The 21,847-nt window shown below is 48.8% G+C and overlaps 1 protein-coding gene across 1 annotated transcript; it reads right to left on the bottom strand.

Annotated features, from left to right (window-relative positions):
- Window positions 1–2,043: 2,043 nt before the first annotated feature.
- On the bottom strand, window positions 2,044–9,493 carry LOC144275151 (melanin-concentrating hormone receptor 1-like). Its single transcript, XM_077834298.1, has 2 exons — window positions 9,424–9,493; window positions 2,044–3,092 (listed from the first exon to the last, which is right to left on the bottom strand). Exons 1-2 carry the CDS (start codon window positions 9,491–9,493, stop codon window positions 2,044–2,046), a joined length of 1,119 nt encoding a protein of 372 aa, XP_077690424.1.
- Between the last annotated feature and the right edge of the window lie 12,354 nt (window positions 9,494–21,847).

Raw genomic sequence — 21,847 nt, 5'->3', positions numbered from 1 at the left:
TTCCTCACTCACTCAATTTCTTTTATTAGAATGAATTAGAATCAATCTCCACTGGCTACCCCCTCTCACCAGAAAAGGAGCCACAATCCTCCCTCCTTCCCATTTCCTTACCCAACTGGAGGGTGACACGGGATCTATTCGCCATTCTTGAGAAGAACAAGACTCTCCTTAGCAAACCCCCAGGCCCTGTTCCTTATCTCTTGCTCCTGCCTCCTGAGGGAAGTTATTGGCCAAAGAGCAAGTAACCACAATAAAGCTCCCCTAGAATCTGCACAGGTGAGTTAAATTCCATTCAGTCGGGATGGGAACAAAGATCAGAAGAGGAAAGAGTATGTTATAGACCTAAAGAGCTGACTGCCCACCCATCTACATTTATCCTCCAGGGGCAGAGAACAATATTGGGAGACTACTAGTATGGTCATGGGATGTGTGTGGTTGCACTGGTGTATGTTGTTAGAGAAATAACTGTGTGTCTATATGGGGTTGCCTGCATGTGTATCAGCTAGTGTGGATATAGGTGAATGTGTGGACATGTTAATGGGTTTTGTGTACTTATATATACACACATGCCTACAAACGTGTGCGTGGTTTCTGAAGAATGTTTTGTGGTTGTCTGTGTGTAGCTGCATGGAGGCGTGCAGCTGTGTGGATGAGTGTGTGATTATGAGGATATGAATCAGTTCCTTTGTGCCGTGTGTAGTCCCTGTAGGAGTGCATGTGCAACAGTGTGTTGTTGTAATGTTTCTTCTACATCAAACACATTCACAACAGTCACTTGCTCCTTGTTTAACAAGCAGCTTAAGACTTTCCTAACTGGCTCCTGGGACTCCTGTGCAGTCTATCAATATAATCCCCAGCATTTAGCTGATCCATGTCCCTCTAACAGGTGAAAGTACCTCTCAGTCTCTGGAGAGATAGAGCTGCATTTGCCAAATATGGACATTTTGGTTTTAATTGGCAGTATTATCATTATCCTCTGGAAGTCCCTTAAGCAGCTGCATTTTCTCAGAGCAACCTCCTCCCATTCTCTTCCTCTACACACATCTGCCTTTGTGCACGCTGTCTTGTTTGGAGGAATATTTAAAAAGCCACCTGTGTAATATTCCCTAATGAACATGCAGATTGATGGGCACAGAGGGAGACTGAAGGAGACGCATGAGGGAAGCAGGCGCAACTGAGGGAAGCAGGCTCAACGGGATGACTATCTACAGATCAGGTGTTAAGAGCAGCAGCTTTGCTCAACTGTGAAATCCCTTGAAGTGGTACAATCACTATCTGCCAGAGGGCCTGATTTTGCTTGCAAATATATAGAGACAGCTTGTCAAGGCCCCAGCATCCAGTTCCTGAATATTCATAGGTCGGCCAAGCAGCACAGCTCACTGGAGGCAGGTTGGGACTTCACCAAAAAGTCCAGAGGATCTTGGCAAGGCAGGAGTTCCCTCACTAATGCTTGTGGGTTTGTTCCCCAGGCACTTTGAAGGCTGCTTTGCTGAGCAGTTCCTTGTCTTTTTGCTTCTGGAATTTAAGCATAGGCCTCGATAAGCTCAGTTTTATAGCCCTCCCCCCGCTTTTTAAAATAGTCTTTTTGTAAAGTTCAAGTCTTAAAGCAAGAGGGTCCATATCAGCTTCTTTCCCAGAAACAATGGTCAAACAGTAAGGACCCATTTGAGATCCTTTTGCTAAAGGCTGGCATGGCATTCAGTGCCAACAAAATACCTTCCGAAGACTTCTCTTCATGTCTCCCTCTCTTTCTCTTTTCCCTCCAAGAGGAGCCCAATGTTTTGTGTGAAATTAAAAGGAATTCCCAGGTCGTTCCTCAGTGGACCAAGGAGCCAGTATGCAGAAGCTCTTAGATCGGGGTAGATTGAATGCAGAGCCCTGTAATGAGAGGGGACTCGACTGTGCGTCTCCAAAGTGGAAGCCTGTAGTCCATGTGCTTCACTGAGGGTAGTCAGAAGCTACTTCTTATCCACAGCCCTCCTTACTTTGTGTCATTCCCAAAAAAGAGCCCCAAAGCCATCCTTTGGCGTGACAATAGAGTCCCTAGTGAACAGCAACAGTCACAGGCAGTGAGTGTGGGGAAAAGTCCTCCAGAAACTGAGTCTGCTGAGTGGATTCTGGTGCAAGCTTTAGGCACACACTGGCCTCTGTTGCGCTGTTGTTGTTGATGGAGCTACTGTTGCGGAACTGCTCCTTGGCAGGACGGATGGCCACCATGAACTGGCGCTTGAAGGTCTCACTCAGGGCAATGTAGAGGAAGGGGTTGAGGCAGCTGTTGGCATAGCCCAAGCTAATGGCGAAGTTATAGGCATAGAAGAAGGCAACAGAAGGTGTGTCAATGCCGAGATGCACCAGCTGGAGGATGTAGAAAGGGGCCCAGCAAATGAAAAAGGCAGAGCAGATGGCAACTGCCATGCGGGTGACTTTCTTGGTACGTACCTGGAGGCTCCTCTGGGGAAGGGGGACCACGGTGGTAGCCATGTGCTGGAGGATCTTAAAGTAAACAACACAGATGACAATCAGTGGGATAGCAAAGGCCAGCATGAACTGGTAGAGCGTGAACCAGTAGACATCAGTCTCAGGGTTGGGAAGCAAGAGAGCACAGCGGACAGTCCCATCCTCCAGAGGCATCAGACCTGCATACATCCACACAGGAATGATGGTCAGGAAGGAAAGGAGCCACACCAAGCAAATTACTGAGGCTGCTACACATGGTGTCCGGACATAGGTGGATTTCAGAGGGTAGACGGTTGCCAGGTAACGGTCGAGGGTCATCACTGTCAGGATGTTGGTGCTGGTGATCTGGCTGTTAGTGTCCAAGGCGGTGATGATGGTGCACAACGGAGCCCCGAAATACCAGGCACCATTACCAAGGAGCTGGTGGATGAGGAAAGGCATGCCCAGCAGGAAGAGGAGATCCACGATGGAGAGGTTGAAAATGAAGATGTCGGGCACAGTCTGCTTGCACCTCAGCTTTTTCTTCTTGACAATGGTGTAGATGACGATGAGATTCCCGACAATGCCCAGGAAACAGATGATGCCAAACAGGCTAGGCATGATCACATTGGTGTAGGGGGCTGCCCTTTCTGCCACTGCCAAAACAAACCAGAGCCATGAGTCTTAACAGCCTGGGCTTCATACCCCACTGTGCCAATACCCCTGTGTAGCTGGATCTCTCCTCAGCTCAGAGACAGGTTTAAAGAATTCTGAAATTGTGTGGTTTCAGAGTGGTAGCCGTGTTAGTCTGTATCAGCAGAAAGAACGAGGAGTACTTGTGGCAACTTGGAGACTAACAAATTTATTTGAGATAAGCTTTCGTGGGCTGAAGCCCACTAGATCAGATGCATGTAGTGGAAAATACAGTAGGAAGATATATATACACACAGAGAACATGAAAAAAATGGGGGTTGCCATACCAGCTCTAACGAGAACAATCGATTAAGATGGGCTATTATCAGCAGGAGAAAAAAACTTTTGTAGTGATAATTAGGATGGCCCATTTCAAGAAGGTGTGAGTAACAGTAGGGGGAAAATTAGTATGGGGAAAAACTAAAAACTATTTCCCCATGCTTATTTTCCCCCTACTGTTACTCTCACGTGCTTGTCAACTGTTTGAAATGGGCTATCCTAATTATCACTACAAAAGTTTTTTTCTCCTGCTGATAATAGCCCACCTTAATCGATTGGTCTCATTGGAGCTGGTATGGCAACCCCCATTTTTTTCATGTTCTCTGTGTGTATATATATATATATATGTTCCTACTGTATTTTCCACTACATGCATCTGATCAAGTGGGCTTTAGCCCATGAAAGCTTATGCTCAAATAAATTGGTTAGTCTCTAAGGTGCCACAAGTACTCCTCGTTCTTTCTGATGAAATTGTGTGGATACTAAAGTGGGGGTAACTTACACCTTTTCCTGCCCAGCCCAATGCACATGGCACACCAGCTTAGTTTCACACTTACACCCACTTTGCCATATAAGCATCCCCATAATGCAGTGGTTTTCAAATTTTTTTTCTGGCAACCCAGTTGGAGAAACTTGTTGATGCCCATGACCCCACAGAGATGGGGATGAGGGGTTTGGGGTGTGGGAGGGGCTCAGGGCTGGAGCAGAGGGTTGAGGTGCAGGGGTGAGGGCTGCGGGGTGGGGCCAGGAATGAGGGGTTCAGGATGTGGGAGGGAGCTTTGGGCTGGGTCAGGAGGTTGGGGTGCAGGAGGGGGTCAGGGCTCTGGGCTGGGGGTGCAATCTCTGAGGTGGGGCTGGGGATGAGGGGTTTGGGATGCAGGAGGGTGCTCTGGGTTTGGGGGAGTCTGGTCTGGGGTAGGGGTTTAGGGTGCAGGAAGGGGCTCCAGGGGTGGGACTGGGGATTGGGGTGTGGGGTTGGGGCTTACCTCAGGCAGCTCCCAGCCAGTGGTGCAGCGAGGGTGCTAAGGCAGACTTTCTGCCTGTCCTGGTGCCACAGACTGCGCTGCACCCTGGAAGCAGCCAGCAACAGATCTGGCTCCTAGGCAGAGGCACGCAAGCGTCTCCGCGTGGCTCTCACCCACAGGCATCACCCCTCCCCCCCACTCCCATTGACCTCTTCTCGGCCAATGGAAGCGTGGAGCCAGTGCTCAGGGCAGGGGCAGCACGTGGAGCCCTGTGGCCCCCTGTCTAGGAGGCGGACCTACTGCTGGCCGCTTCCAGGGCACAGTGTGGGGTTGGAACAGGTAAGGACTAGCCTGCCTTAGCTGGGCAGCACCGCCGATAGGACTTCTAACGGCCCAGTCAGTGGTGCTGACCAGAGCCACCACACCCCAGTGCCTTACATTCCACGACCCAGTACTGGGTTGCGACTCGCAGTTTGAAAACCACTGCCATAATGTACCTCAGTCCTGACTTGAAACAGCTATGCCAGTGTATCTCAGCTCTGACCTACCTCCTGCAAGAGGTCTCTAAAGCTTCACCTAAATACTAAGGCCAAGGTTTTCAAAAGCAGGTGCCTAAAATTAGGCCCCTGAGTCCATATTTAGGCACCTGATTTTCAGTAGTTCCGAGAACCCAGCTGAAGTCAATGGAAGCAGCAGCTGCTTAGAACTTGTGGAAAGCATTAGGCCCAGATAACCACATTCATTTTCACTTGTTACAATGATGGTCTCTGTAGGTTAATGGCCCAATGGCCAATGGCAACTCACACCTGATTTCTCTGCATGACATCCCAAGTCTGAGTTAGTGTTTGCTGAGCCGACTGCCTTGTCAGGAAGTGCCATGTACCACATGTGCAAAGAGAAGACCACCACCATCCCCAACTGAGACAGATCACTTTTTATCTCATTATTTTTCTCCTACGGGGTATGTTGATTCCATGATCAACGAGTCACTGTGTAAATTATTTGTGTGCTTGTTGAAATGATATGCACTGCAGTTCTAGCATTCCCTAAGCCCACTGTATGACTGGCTCTCATTGAATTGCAGATTCAAACTGATTTTATTTGGGAACACTTTTCAATTATTCCATTCTTCTGTCTCCTTAACAACTTGTTCCTGCCGAGGTGTAGTGCAGGAAGGAAGTGGGGGACATTTACAGTAGAACCCAGAGAAATAAAAACTAGCAAATATGTCACTAGTGTTTGGTCCTTCTGAACAGCAGATACCCATTCAGGGCCAAGTATTGCCAGTTAAAACATCTTGAGTCCAAACTTTTATCTGCTACATCAGAGTAAATCTGGAGTAACTTGACAGAAGTCAATGGAGTAACTCCCAATTTACACCGAGGGTGGGGTGGGGGACAGAGAGCAGGATCAGACCCAGAACTAGCAAAACAGATGTGTGCCACCTCAATCATGTCATGTTTGCTTTCTAGGGAGCAGAGATGTGACAAGTCGCTGGTACCACTATGCTTTTGACACTTGGAAGCCTCAGGATGAGTCATAAACAAAGCCAGGTAGGAACATTTTGAATCTATAGCAATATGCATCCTATCTCAAGCATCCGCACAGTTGACAGAATGCAGCCAATCAGCCACAAATGGGAAGAGCCTTGTCACAGGTAAAGCAGACTGGTTTGCTAAGGATTCATATTTGTATCTCCAGCAAAGACAGCCCCCTGCTGCTTCATCTGCTGTTGATTAGAAACGGAAGTGAATGATGAGAATCTATTTGGCTGATGTCTTAGGAACACTCTGTCCAAACTAACTGAAATATATCACCCATAAGAAAATAATCCATATGCCTGTGGGATTTTCCTGCCTGCGCCCACCCCCTATGTTCAGCTCATAATAAAAATAACTTTGGCACAGGCTGTTTCCAGGGGATTAGTGACCCACTGATCTTAATAGCCCCTGTCATGGCTGTGGTTGAAGTGTATCAATTCCTCCCAGCTGGTCATTATTCCCCAAGAAAAGCCCTGTGCTCTATGGCCTTAAATAACACTCTGACATAGGAACACAATTGAGACCTGTTGTTGCTCCCATATTATCAAGCCTACACATCTCCAGAGTGTCCAGACTGGCCTCCCTCTTTCCCAGGGCCTGGAGACTAGAAGAATAAGACTCTCCCTCCAAGCTGCTATATAGTAACTAATATGAGATGTGTCCCCCTCCCCCCCTTCCAGGAACAGGGAGGATTGTGTTATTAAAACACAGGACATTTTAATGGCTGGGAGTCTGAATATAATGTATTTTGTGGTGTACAACTGAGTTTTTTTAAAATGCTCATGGTGGTTTTGTAATGTTTCGTACAAGCACAAATAATCTTATAGCAAAGTTTATGTAAGCACAAAGGCCTCACATAAAAGATTATTTATATAGTGCCTTTCATCCTGAAGGATCCCAAAGAGCTTTGCAAACTTTATACTTAAAGCACCACTAAAAAGCAGCCAACGCTGGGATGGAGGGCAGCATGCATGCAGACAACTGGTGCAGTGTGTACTGCAGGACAGTGGAATGAACGGGCAATTTTAGCAAATGAGACACAAAGACAGTCAGTGCAGTGTTGGCAGGACCTTAAGGTTTAAGGCCATATTAGTAAGTGATGCAATGAATTTAGTGGTTTCAGAGTAGCAGCCGTGTTAGTCTGTATTCCCAAAAAGAACAGGAGTACTTGTGGCACCTTAAAGACTAACAAATTTATTTGAGCGTAAGCTTTCGTGAGCTACAGCTCACTTCATCGGATGCATTCAATGAAGTGAGCTGCAGCTCACGAAAGCTCATGCTCAAATAAATTTGTTAGTCTCTAAGGTGCCACAAGTCCTCCTTTTCTTTTTAATGAATTTAGTGTGCATGTGCACTGGTGCCTTCCACTGAATAAAATCAGAACTACTCAGCTGTGTGGATTAGACTCTGTACTGCTACCATCTGAAGGAGATTCTTCTTTAGCTCAAATGGGTAGGGACTTTTAGAGCAGAAGGATCTGAGCTCTATCTCCATGGCTCTAGTGAAAGGCCAAGTGGCCATCCACTGCAGAATTAGGACAACTACTTGAATTCTTATATGGCAACAAGATTTGTCACAATTTCATCTCTACGTCTCATCCTGTGATCCATACTCAGTCAAAACATTCATTCACTTTAGTGGAAGTTTTGCCTGAGTGAGGATCACAGGACCTGGCCCACAGACCTTTATCTCTAAGGTGAGAATGGACTTGTAACAAATGTATCCAACTACCTATTAAACTGTCTTTTAGTGTGTTTGCTAATGAAGGACTTAAAGTGAAGCATTCAATGAATAAAGGTGACTGTCATCCACCTTCTGAAATAAGGAGCTAGATCCTCAGCTGCTGTAAATATTCATTGCTCTATTGCAGTGGTTCTCAAGCTTATTTGATCAGGTCTCCCTTATTTGTGTCTGTAGTCATGTATCCCCCGCCCCGCCCCTGCCCTCCCAGTACATATGCTGCCAGCCAGCTCTGAAGGCAGAGGGGAGAGCAGCAGCTGCTGGCCAGGCACTCAGCTCTGAAGGCAGCACTGTGCCAGTAATAGGACAGAAGTAAGTGTGGCCATGTGAAAAGTGATATCTGTAAATATCACTTTTCACAGCAGCCTTAGTGCCCCATTGCCACCCTTCTGCGCTGCTTCTGCCTCCCTGGGGCTGATGGCTGGAGCCCCACCACCTCCAGGTGAGGGATTGGGAAGGAGGGGGGAGAAGAAGAGCCAAGCCTGGGCTGCCTCCCATTGAAGGATGGAGGTGTGTGGGAGGACAGCCCTGGCTGTCAGCCCCCGGGGCAGGGGGGGCCTCCAGCTGTGCCCTTTATCCCCACCTCCGGGTTGTGCACAGCCTTTCTGCATGAGCCCCATCCCCCCTGACAGACAGAGTTCTTAAATAAAACACCCACATGCGCTTGCGCCTCCGTTGACACTTTCCTGCACCTCCCCTGGGAGGTCCCCTAGTTTGAGAACAGCTGCTTCTATTGATTTCAGTGTCAGATTCTCAGCTCCATTGAAGTCAATGGAATGTCACCAATGTACACTACGGAGCACCTGGCCTCATGGGCTTCTCCACAGGATAAACCGTATTGGTGTAAGACTATAAGATGGTAGCAGGGTCCAGCGGATAAAGCAAAGGTCCCAGGACCTGGGTTTCGCTCCCAGCATTACCAGATTCCCTTTGTGAGTCCAGCCAAACGGCTTACCTTCTCGGTGCCTCATTTCCCAGCTGTAGCACCGCGATGACGCTTACCCTCCACTGTGAAATGCTTTGAGAGCTAGGGCTGAAAAGTGCTGCCATAATGCCAAGAATTATCATTATTGTTGCCTTATGCTCAGAATGCAGTGGAAATATTTCAACTGCCTATGACTAATTTTAGAATAAAAAATAAAAAGGCTGAACCCAAAGGGTTACGGGCTTGCCCTGGAGGGATGAGCCTTCTCACTGGCTGCAGTGCCTGGCACTACGGCTCTCGGTTAATTGCAAGGGCTCTTTGCTGGGAACTTTGCAAGCTGCCGCATTCAACTTCTTCCCTCCCTTCGCGCTGTGCAGGGAGCCCCCCGGCGGGGTCCAGAGAGCGGCCCGCAGCGGAGCTGGGAGACCAGCGCAGGAGCTGTCCAGCCCCCGCTGGTTCTGAAGTGTAACAATTTCACCAACTTGCCGCGTGTCTCACTGGGGTGGGGGCACGGACGAGGGAGGGGAACTGAAGCGGAGAGCGCAGCCCTGTTCCCCGAGGCAGAGGCGCTGAAGCAGAATCTCTCCCCTCGGCCCAGGCTCCGGGCGTCTTCTTGGAGCCGGTTCCGTCTCAAGCCCGGAAAGTGCAGGGCGTTATAGCGCGCCGGTGTAGGTGGGGCCAGCGCTGGGCTCCCCCAAACCTCCGTGTACCGGTACCCGGCACCAATCAAAGCACCAACAAGAGACCCCCTTTGCCAGAGGCTTCCCTGCCCACCTGTCCCAGCCCATCCCGTAGGGTCTGCTGCCGCTGCTCTCAGCCCCGCCGGCCCCCCGCCCGCACTTACCGGACCCGTTCCTGGGAGCCCAGGCGGAGCAGTTCCTTGGGCACAGGGGCGGGGAGTTTTCCGAGGCCATCTGGCATCTAGGAGGGGAGCCGCGAGGCGAACCTCAGCCGGATTCCTCGCCTTGCCTGGCCGCCTGCCCGCTCCCCGGCATCTCTCTGCAGGCCACGGGGCGTGGGAGAGGGAAGGGGCCGGCGGCAGGCGGGGCAGGGTCCCTTGGGCAAGTTGGCAGGGAGCCGGCTCCCCGTGCCGGCCCCGGGGGACTTCAGCCGGCCGCCGGGCTGGGCGGCTGGAGCCGATGTTCCGGGCGCTGCACGGGTCTGGCGGCGGCTGGCAGGAGCTTGGCTGCTTAGGTCCCGGCTCCGGGGAGAGCTGCGGGGGAAGCGCAGCCTGCAGCCCCTAGCGGCGGGCGCCGCGTCAACCTCCAGCGCCTCTCCCCTGCCCGCCGCGGGATCAGCCCCCAGTCACTGCCGCCGCCGCAGCGCGCTGGCTGCCCTGGAGGAGCGGCGGCCGGGGCTGGTCTCCCGCCCCCACCCCGGGGCGCTCAGCGCCGCAGCGCTGAAATCAAAGAGCAGCTGACTCCGGCCGCCACACACGAGCGTTCACACACAGCGGTGTGCTGCATGGCATTGGCAAGCGGCGCCGCCGAGAGCCGGGGGCGGAGCGGGGATGGAGGGGGTCGTGCCCAGGAGCCAGCGAGCCAGCCAGGCAGCCGCTTCCTTCCAGAATGGGCCTGTGCCCTGGCAGGCTGGGGGAAGAGGACAGGGGCACAGGGTTCATCCTGGTGTCCTAGCCCTCCCCTGTGGAAAACCTCTCTGGGCTTTGGATCAGGTGGAGTGGGAGCTGTGGGGGGCTGAGGAACCAGCTCCCCGCATGGAGGATATCTTCTCCATTCTCCTGGTGTATTTCCTCTCTTCCCACACTCCTCCCACTCCCAGGACTGACCCCCAGCTAGGACATGGTCCCAAATACAAGGAATTAGCACAATGATTCCCAAACTTCCTCACACTGGGTCCCTCCAGGGCTCCCTCTCATCTAGCTGGGAACCTCCCCATTTACCAACTGGAGAAGGGCAGAGTGGTCAGGAGTGCCTGACATTGGTTCATGACCCTCCCCAGAGGCATGAACCCCAGTAGACAAACCCTAAATTACCACATGGTGCCACCCCCGATTTCCCCTTCCTGGAGCTGAAATCCTGTAGAGATGGTTCACTGCTCAGCCCAGTCAGACACATACGTCACCAGCTATGGATGTCGGTGTATTGTCGATGAGCCCCATATGGATTGAGGTTGAGCTCAGCAGTGCTCCCTTGGTTGTAATGAGTCATTTTCTGGCCAGTGAGAGTTTGCTGTGATCAGTTTTTGTCTTTTCGATTGTTCTGCTTTCCTGGCTGCAAACAGACAGTATAGATTTCTCACACATACACACAAAGTCCTTTCCTCAGTGAGTCAGAGCAAGCACCACTAACAGATTTGAGAGAGCACTGCTGTGAGCTGTCAAGACACCAGATAAATTACCCACTGAAAAGTGTGTAAACACCAGTTTCATCCTCTGACCCACCTCAGCGCCCTCTGACTCAGGTTGCATGTTTCATTCCACCTTTGGGATACTTCTTCTTGTAATCAATTCAACATTTATTATTGAATTATTTATTGATTTGATTCCTGAACCTGAAATTATTTGTTTAGACTTTAATTTTAGATCTAGCTCTCCCCATGTACCATTGTGAGGGCTGAGATCAGCTGAGTGGTTGCTTTTCAAAAGTGCTGTGCACCCACAACCTTAGTTGAAAGAAAAGGAGGACTTGTGGCACCTTAGAGATTAACCAATTTATTTGAGCATAAGCTTTCGTGAGCTACAGCTCACTTCATCGGATGCATACTGTGGAAAGTGTAGAAGATCTTTTTATACACACAAAGCATGAAAAAATACCTCCCCCCACCCCACTCTCCTGCTCGTAATAGCTTATCTAAAGTGATCACTCTCCTTACAATGAATGTGTATGATCACTTTAGATAAGCTATTACCAGCAGGAGAGTGGGGTGGGGGGAGGTATTTTTTCATGCTTTGTGTGTATAAAAAGATCTTCTACACTTTCCACAGTATGCATCCGATGAAGTGAGCTGTAGCTCACAAAAGCTTATGCTCAAATAAATTGGTTAGTCTCTAAGGTGCCACAAGTACTCCTTTTCTTTTTGCGAATACAGACTAACCCAGCGGTTACTCTGAAACCTTAGTTGAAGTCAGTGAGAGCTGAAGGGACTCAGCACCTCTTAAAATCAGGCCCTTGGTGTGCACTTCTCATGACTCATACATGGATTGTCATTTCAGCAGGGTTTGACCTTAGCACTGCAGCTTGGATCTCCAATCACTTAAGCTGAAGGAGTCTATCACCATTAGCTGGCAGCAGCAGTAGGCTGTTATCCTCTAGTGGATTCGCCACTAAAAGGGAGATGTGACATGTGCATTGGTGATGTGTTATGCACACGAAAGGACTGGAGGCAGGAAGTGGCAAATTCTCCACTGAAGTTTCATGGGTGAGTGAAGAATTTGACCCAAGATGTTTCTCAGCAGTGGGATACCCATGGGATATGAGAATGTGTGGAATCAGTGAAGCTTATGGAAAAGTGACATAGTCCAGTGAGAAAACCTGGATTTGTGCTGGAAATGACCTAACCTGATGATTACTTTAGATAAGCTATTACCAGCAGGACAGTGGGGTGGGAGGAGGTATTGTTTCATATTCTCTGTGTATATATAAAGTCTGCTGCAGTTTCCACGGTATGCATCTGATGAAGTGAGCTGTAGCTCACGAAAGCTCATGCTCAAATAAATTGGTTAGTCTCTAAGGTGCCACAAGTACTCCTTTTCTTTTTGCGAATACAGACTAACACGGCTGTTACTCTGAAAATAGTCCAGGAGGTAGATATGTTTCTTTAAACAGCTTTTTCCAGGCCCAGTTTTAAAGTCTGTCTTACCTTTCCCCCAGGGAGTAAGTGGCTTTCTGAACAGACACCAGTTTTTCTACAAAGTGGAAGTTTGACATTTAAGATTCAGCAGGTTTCCAAAGCAAAGCATTGTTTTGGCACTTACACCTCTAACATTATTGTTCACTTGTGAAACAGAGTTGCAGCATTTAAGGAAACCTGCAATACAACTTCACAGATACCTGAGGCATGATAGACCACAAGGTCAATATCCCCCAATGCACAAGTGGCATGGGCTTATCTTCCTGTAACCTGATACTCTGCACTTTGGATTTGCGTTATCATCAACATCATAATTTTATGGTATTATTCCATGTTGTATTATTCATCATTTCTCTTAAGGCCTCAGCAACATTGGGACCCTATTGTGCTAAACTCTGTACAAACATACAGTAAATGACAATCTCTGCTCCAATGGATTTATAGTCTAAAGGACAAGCCATAGCAGGTGGATTAAACCAATGGGGAAGAGAGGATAGGATAACAAAACAATCAGATGTGTTAGCATAGACTAGCTGCATGCACAATTCATAGCCCATCAGTAGAAGCAATAGCAGTAATCAACTCACCACCTGCCTGGCCATTGTGAGACAGCAGTTTTCTGTGTGCATTATGCCGATTTATCTAAATCTGGATCCTGCAGGCAAAACTTCCATTGAAATCAGTTGTAGAAATTGGAAATGTAGTATAAGTGTTAAACTAACCACTCTGTCTAATTGCAATGAAAATTGAGTCACTAACCCACAGTGAAAATGTGCCTTACATTAAAAGAGAGAAAAGGAGGACTTGTGGCACCATAGAATCTAACAATTCTATTTGAGCATAAGCTTTCGTGAGCTACAGCTCACTTCATCGGATGCATGCAGTGGAAAATACAGTAGGGAGATTTTATAAACACAGAGAACATGAAACAATGGGTGTTACCATACACACTGTAACGAGAGTGATCAGGTAAGGTGAGCTACTACCAGCAGGAGAGAAAAAAAACCTATTGTAGTGATAATCAAGGTGGGCCATTTCCAGCAGTTGACAAGAATGTGTGAGACTAACGCGCCTGCTACTCTGAAACCTGTCATTAAAAGAGAGAGTAATTAACAACCAAACAGGGGGCTGCCGTCTTGCTAGTTTAATGAAGTAGGTTAAGGCACAGGAAATGGAGGAAAGCCGCTTGAATGCATAAGAAAGGTGGAGACTTCCAAAGTTGTTGAAAGGCAAATTCTATTATTGGGAAACAAATCTGGTTGCTTTAACAACAGTTTAACACTGAAAGTCTCTTGCATTCCAGTGATGAGTTGCATTTCCTGTGTCTGTACCTATGTCTCTGTCTTACGCAGTATGAGCAAAACTGCAGCAAGCCCTGCGGGAGATGCTGGCACAATCCACTGTTACAAAACTATTATAACAGTTTCTCCAAACAGTTTTGCAAATGTATTTTAAAATTCATTCTTACTTAGTAAATATTTACTTAATACCTTGATACTACTCTGATTGGCACTGTATATGCTAGCTAAGGGCCTAACCCTGCAAATCCTCATGCGCATTATTAGCCCACTGGCATCACTATTCATGCAAGTCAGGGTTTGCAGGAATATGCTTGATGATATTAATACTAATCACAACCATTTTCCTTTAAACTGATCAAATGAGCACTGTGGGTAAAATTCAGTCCTGTGCAGAAAACCAGCACAAGGGCTATACACCACCTGCATGTCAAAATCAGACTTATATGGTTCATTGGCCCTCACTACAGGGTTGAATTTCACCCTGTTTGAGCTGGTGGTATTTTGCAATCTCTGTGTAATAATCATATTTTGCACTTTTACAACCCCTTCTAGCCAAGAATCTCAAAGCACTGCACAACCATTCATTCATTTAGCCACTCTCACCCCTGGGAAGTAGATAAGCATTATATCACACTCATTTGACAGATGAGACAAGTGAGACACAGAGAAGTTAAGTAACTTGCAAAAAACCATGCAGTGAGTCTGTGGCAGAGCCAGGTGCAAACCCCGTGTTTCTAACTCCAGGTCTGCCCCTAGCTACAATACCATCTTCGCTCATCTTGTGTTTTTGTGCCTTCCTAATGAACTTTTCAGTGAATTAAGTATTTTCTCAGCTGCTCAATAAAATAACCTGTATACACACATATCCCTTTAAAAGCACAGATGCTGGCTAATTGGTCACTTAAAACTTCTTTTTATCAGAGCTGAATGTCAAACAGGGCATTCATCTGAACCCAGAAAATCACTCTTCTCTCACTGCCACTTTCTTGCCATTGAAATGAAAGATTAGAACTGTCTGGTCAGCCTGTTAGTAATTCTAGTCTCAAACTGCTAATTTGAAGCTTTGGTCTTTATGCCCTGCTTCCCCTGGCTGATTGCAGCAAACCAAAGGCCAAGGCAAGTGGCTTCTGCAGCTTTCTTTTCCTTGTTAAAGGTTAAAGAACCCCAAAGACAAAAGAGCAGCCAAAAATAACAAGGAGGAACAAGTAGCTCTCCACATTGCACAGGGAAGTGGAGAGGCCTCCTGGCACTGGGCTGCCATGGCTGTAACTGTCTCAATAAGGTCAGGGATAGGGATATGTGCTCAGCAAATGGACGCATTCGGCTGTTATGATAGGAAATTCCAGGGTTGTACCAGTATCTGGTATCAACAGCAAGGAGCCCTGAGGGAGGCAGGTACTGCCTCAGAGTAGAATGCTAGTTACTTCTCATTTATAAGAACAGATAGGGCGAGGAGGCAGCTGCAGTTTTAAATGCTGCAACGTCCAGAAATGAAAAAGTTTGGGGTTGAATAGTAACTCATCTACAACTGTGTGCACAAGGCCCAATTCTCCCTTCACTTACTGCACCATCCTTCTGCGGCCTCCAGTGGATTTACACTCCTGATTTACACCAGTAAGTCAGAGGTGTAATAAGTCCCTGAGCTACATCTGAGCAACTCCCAACAACATCATTCGGAGAGGTGGGTGCAGATCTGAAGGCAGAAACGGGCCCATTGCGTATGACATATATCAGCATCACTATTAGTCCACAATACTAGATGGGCAAGTTTCCCTTCTCGCTTACCATGGGGTATACCCATTGACTCTGATAGTGTCACACCAGTGAGACTTTGAAAGGAGAATTTGGGCCCATGAGTGTAATGTGGACAGGTTAAGATTACCAAGGTAGACTTAGTCTCTGTGTTTCCTATAACTATAGCCTTATCATTATGTTAACATGTGGTGGTGTTTTTAGCTTCAAAGTGAAGTGACAAACATTCAACACTGCTGCAATCAATACCTGCCTCTCTCGGGGCTTATGTCTTGATCCAAGCTCTGTCCTAGGACATCATATGGGGGATTGTCTGCATTCACAGCAGCCTGACAATCAAACCCTACCCTTTGGTGTCCGAGTTTTCATGGGAGCAGAGAGCTGCTCTTTCTGTATAACTACTCATAAAGGGTCACGTCAGCAATAAATGCAGCCAGCCATAATATGTAGTCACACTTACCTTCTCCCTGAGCAGTGAATACAAATTGCTTGCTGCCTGCTCACTAGCAATAAAACCCATAGTTGATCAGTTGTGTCCTCTTCTTGCATGGGGCAATTGGGGGCTGCATGTTAGGACACAGAAGGTCACATTGCAAGGCCAACCCTAAGCGTATTAGTGCCCAGGGTAGAATTGTTCCCCCACATCAATAAAACAGATTCCTCCATCAATCCTCCTTTCCCTGATTTGCCTCCCATCTACCATTTCCCCCAGGGCAAACTGACATAACTTTCTTGCCTTCCTTTTGCTAGGGCAGGGAGTCCATCATCAGGCTGGCCAGCCTTCTGCCACCCCCCTGCCCTCCTAGGGATGGAAAAATCCCCAAAGCATCAAATCTTCTGGCCAGCCAGCTGGTTTCATGGTCTCTGGACAAACCTTCTGGGCATCTTCTGAATCTCCCTGGCCTGTCTATCTCTACTTGGACTCCTGGCATGTGGTACCAGTACATAGGGGGGTTTCTCATGGGATTGTGTCCTCAGAAGAAATCCTTCCCAAATCACCATACTTATAACATGGCACCTATGCACAACCAACCCCTGCCTATCACAGATTAGAATTGCCACTTTGAGTCCCACTGATTTCACAATAATTTTTAGCTCTCTTAGAGTGCTTTTCCTTGCTAGAACTTGATAGGGGAAGGTAAGTGTCATCCCTATTTTGCCAAAGTGAAACGCACAGAGAGAAGAAATGACTTGTCCAAACACACACAGCAAGTCATTGGCAGTGCTGGAATTAAAAAGTTCCCTAACCACTGGACTGTGCTGCCTCCCAATGCATGGCCCTGATTCTCCACTATGTCCAAGCTGTGCTCATCTGAGGATGGCTGCAGGTAGTGGCTTCCTTATCCATGGTCACCTGGCTCCAGAGGAAGTTAGAGCAGCAGATGGCCAAAAGGTCTGGAATGGATCTCACAGCAGAGGAGGATCAGGCATAGTGATCCCACCCATGCCCTGACCCCAGAACACCTCTGACACAGCTCATCCCTGCCTTTATACTGGGGGTCAGGGAGCGGCTGCCATAGTTGTTTCTGCCTGCTTTCCATCAGTAGACAGTTCCCCACCACAAGCGGACAACTCTGTCAACTTAAGGTCACTTTGCACCACTGACATGGCATACACTGTCCTTAATAGACGAGAGACCCTGACTCAAGAGCCACACTTTCCTTTATGAAGAGCAGCTTGGCAGTGAGAAAAAACGTAGCCAATTAAATCCAGCTTCTGAAAAGACTTTCTAAGCCATGCTAGGGGGATAACAAAGCAAAAGCTCTCTCCATAATCCTGCTCTTTCATCTCCCAGGAGCTCTTTCCCATCCTTTCTTTTTTGTATGTGTTTTGATCACGAAGAGAAATGAGAAATAATTTCCACTTAAAAAATCCCAAACAACCAATCTCTGCAAAAGCCAAGCTGGAGGGAGCTGAAAGGATAGAGGTTTTAATGAAGCTTCACTGGGAGCTCGTCCAGCCTGCGTCATTAGTTTGAAGGATCCACTTCATGCACATTCAGGGATGATTCAAGCAAAATTGGGGCCCCTTGCAAAGCTATTCAGTTGGGGTCTAATCCAACACCCATTGCGGTGAGCGGAAAGATTCCCACTGACCTCAACCGGCTTTGGATGGGGCCAGTTGGCCAAAAAGACCCTCAGTCATTGTGTGACCTTCTGGCCACCACCTTCCCCAGCTCCTGCGTCATGCCAACTGGCAGGGGTGGGCAATTCAGGCCCATGATGAAAATAGCTCTTGTATCCAAAGTGGGGGAAGCTAAAGAGGGGTAAAATGCAATGTGCCCCAGCCAGGACTGCAATGAAGGGAGAAATGTCCCAGTTCTTCAGGGGACACAAGTTATCACCCCAGAGCTCCCTGTCAATATGAAGCAGCTTGTGCCTCACACTATATGGCTCTAGAGCAGCATTTCTCAAATGCAGCCACCAGTGACTTTTTTGTGGCCACAATAGCCTCCTGGGCAGTGATTGGGGAGGGGGCAAAGCAGTGACCCATCCCCTTCTTATTCTTCCTGTATGCACCTTGGTGTTTGCTGGCACTGCCAGCAGGGGATCACATCCTGCACTGCCTCTGGAGACACATGGGGCACAATGCCGGAGGAACCTTGGACTTCGCAAAAAGCCAGTGAGTTCCTGACCCACCTTCCCAGGGTGGCGGGACTCCGGCCATGGGGCCTTGGGCTTTCGCTGTGGGGCGGCAGGGCTCAACATCCACCCCCCCATCGCCCTGGCCCTCACTGTCTCCCCCACATCCAGTGCTTAATTTGTGCTGAGGCTGAGCCCAGGCTCTTGTAGGCTTGGCAGGTCATAGCCAAGGCACCTCTGGGCTTGCCTCGTTAGTTACCACCAGTCCCAGAGCAGGCAGCGAGAGGCTTATGTTTATTACTGTCACTTTTCACAGCCTCCCAGCTAGCTAGCAAGTCTGTGCTAGTATATGTGCTTATTTTTTTCTAAAGTTAATTAAGTATTTTAGGAAAAAGTGTCAGAGCAGCCACCAGCAAGAGTTGGTGGCTGCACTCTGAGGCCACCAAAGGAATTTGTCATGAGCCCCCCTGCTCTAGAGAATGAGCAGCGACTTCCCACTAGCAATCAATCCTGTCCCTGGTACAGTGCAGGTTGCACAGTGGCCTCTGACGGGCACCACCTTCCTGTTTGGCCAGAACTCTCCGCGTTGCCCAAAGCCCCTGGCACTTCCACAGGCACTGATCAGTGGCTCTCTCACGCACCAGGAAAAGGTTAGCGGGCTGGTAGTTCATTCAGTGTCTAATTCAAAGATCGTTAAGTAGGGACCTGTGAAGGGAGACAATGCCTGGGAAGGGAGAGGGAAGGAAGGGGCATGTAGGAAAGGAACATGAGTGAAGAGAGTGTGGGTGAAGGGGAAAAAGGTGCAGTGGGGATGAGTGTACCGAGGATGGAAGTGGAGGAGACCGGAGCGTGATGGATGCTAGTGTGGGAGATGGGAACTTGTGGAACAGATGCATGTCAGCAAGTTCCAGATGGCAAAACTCGCTCATCAAGGCTGATGCATCCGATAACACCCTGTGTCTGTATCTAGTGCCCATATTTCTCTTTGTCTCAAGCCAGCCCAGATATGCATGTTTCCTGAGCTTGGCAGGTAAAGGAAGCTGCTTCATTAATCAGCAGACCTGGAGAGTGGGGTCACATGAGGCAGGCGCACTGCGAGTTAATCTACTTTGGTCCAGCATGATGGATGGAGCTCATTTCAGGCACTAATCTAGTCTGTGTGCATGCTGGACAAAAATAGATTAGCCCCTGCCTGGTTGACAGAGGAGCTTCCAGAGCACTTGGGACACTGCAAGAGGGCTCTCAATGAGGTGGGACACTCTCCAAAGCCCGGGAATAACCCTGTGAATACTGGGCTAAGTGATAGCACTTCCAGCAGTGTTGAGGTGCAGGGCTGCAGTGGTGGGGGCTGGAGGCATTGTGGTTGCTCTGGACAGAGGCAAGCAGAATTTTTCCTGAGCACTGTGGGGAGCAAGCTTTGAAGAGGCTCCTTAAAACTAGCGCCATATGCACTGGTCCCAGTGCCAGCCACCAGGCGCTAGCGGGGGACAAGGAGTTTGCCCTCCATCCCACCTGGATGTGCCTCCTTTTTGGGGTGCACAACTCCAACTGCCGTGTTTGCCAGCCCCCTGCTGCTCAGGGAGTGCTAGCTGCAACATTCTTGCATCCTCCTCTCTGAGGTGCACTGAGGTGTGTGTGAGAGAGTCAGTCTGAGTGAATCCATTTATTGGCTCATTCTCTGCGCTTCCATTGACTCCTGTAGTACTGGGGGCTCCCTGTCCATGGGTCCATCATCTCCCTACAGTCACTGTGAGCTCCCGCTCAGTGGCTCTGTTGTCTCCTTATAGTCACTGTGCACTCCCTGTCCATAGCTCCACTGCCTCCCTACTATTGCTGTGGGCTCCCTGTTGGTGTTCTCAGCCTCTCCCCTTGGCAGTCTCACGGCCCAAGGAGCTGAGCAGTGACATGCGTTTGTGAAGTTACATTTCAAATGGTTTTGGGATGTGCCCATGGAATATTAATGAGGCCCCTGGAGTTTCCGAGCTGCTGCCTGGAACCTCCACGTCGTTCTCCAGTAGCTGCAGCGACTCTTGGGATGGTTTAGGCCATGGCACGGTGTCTCGGACTCTTAGTTCCTTTGCAGTGGCTAGGAGAGCTGGTTTCCCAGATAAGGACTGATCGCAGCCTTTTGCTAAACAAAGAAATTGAGCCATGCTCATGCCAGAGGATTCCCTTGAGACTATTATGGACTGACTGCAAGCTGGGTCTCAGCTTCCCGAGCCTGACCTATGTGGCAGGCAGTGCCCAAGAGTCACTGGACCTCATGAGCTTTCCATTAAAATCGAAGGCACAAGTGCCCTCCACTGCTGTGAGAGCAGGATCAGGCCCACTCAGTCTAAACAGGGACTAGAGGAGTTAACAAGACATTTAGGCCAGTGAAGATAATGCCAGCTGCACATTCCCTGTGGAAGGCCCAGGGAAGAAATTCAGGCCTGCTGTAAGCAAGTGAAACTCCAGCCAAACTGCTCCAAAGCCTTTCCCTGGCCTTGTTTCTTATTTAAAGGTGGCCCAGGGGCTGACTAAGGAAAACCCAGATGGGCACTTTCTCTTTAACTACTTTTGCCATGTATTCCCAGAGCATCCACTCCTATCCCTGCTTCTCACTTAAAAGTGGCCTCGTGCCTGCTCAGGGTAACTCCAGGCATGCCTTCCCCACAGGGATTCTGAGGGACAGATCTCTCTATTGAAAGTGACTCCGGTGGCATATTTGCTCCCCACTGGGTGGCTGCTGTAGGTTATAATATCTGCTGACACTCAAACAAGCCATGTTTTCATATGATTAATTACTCCTTGCCTCCTAACGGGAGACGATAAGCCCCCAAAGTGTCTCATGAAAACGGAATAAGGAGTTCAAGCCAGCGGCTTATGGAATAACAAACAGCATAGGGACAGAGCGCGGCTGGCTGCCATGTCACAGGGTTGGAGCAAGGCACGCTCTTTGTCCCTGCTGCAGACTAATCCGAGTGGAAGGGGAACCCGCCTTTATTATCTGGGTGGCAGATAAATGTCTCTGACCTTCAGCTGATGACTGGTGTGAGTGGATGTGCAGAACCTGCAGGGCTTGTGAACAGACATTTTAGTTTCTCCCTCTCTGCCTCAAGTGCAGAGCCCAACTGACATCAAAGCAACAGAATGTCTAATCCTGTTTTGAATCAGCGCAAGCACATGCAGAGAATGTTAAACAGTGAATCCGGCAGCTGAAAAGAAAAAAAAGGATTATCTTTAATTTCCTGAGAGAGCAAGGGAGACAGAAAGAGAGAGAGAAAGAAAGGAAAGAAAGACATAGGGAGAGGAGGAAGTGACTGTACAGACAGATTCACAGATGAGTAGTAGAAGGAAAAAACCAGGCAGAAGGGAGCAGGAAAATCAGAGAGCGAGCCAGAGCGCCACAGCAGATGTGTTCTGATTGAAAGGTGAGTGTGAGCAGATAGATATCTAGAGCAACATGGAGCCAAGTGCTGGAACATGGAAGGTCTGGTCCTTGCCCAGTGGAGATCCTTCACCAGTTACCTGCCAGAGTCCCATGCTCTGAGCTGTAGAGCTGCTCAGAATTAATTGCTAATGGGGTTTGGTATGTTCGAGCAGAGTTTCAGAGTCTAATTTCTGTTCCCTCGCCCGACAAAGTGCTGTTAATGCCACAGAACTTGCTTCTGTAGTGAGCTCAGTTAGAGCAGAACACTGGCTGGAGTGAAGTAGAGCGGTAGCCCCTTATTGTTTCAGTGCATGATGAGGGGCAGAGTGCAGTGCTGCGTAGAGGGATGTTGTTTGGGGTAGGATGGGGGAATGCTTTTGCTTAAAGAGACTTTGGCTAGGTGCTGCCTCC

This window comes from Eretmochelys imbricata, chromosome 14, assembly GCF_965152235.1.
Source record: "Eretmochelys imbricata isolate rEreImb1 chromosome 14, rEreImb1.hap1, whole genome shotgun sequence".
NCBI classification, from domain to species: Eukaryota; Metazoa; Chordata; order Testudines; family Cheloniidae; genus Eretmochelys; species Eretmochelys imbricata.
This window is presented reverse-complemented; position numbering and strand designations above follow the sequence as displayed.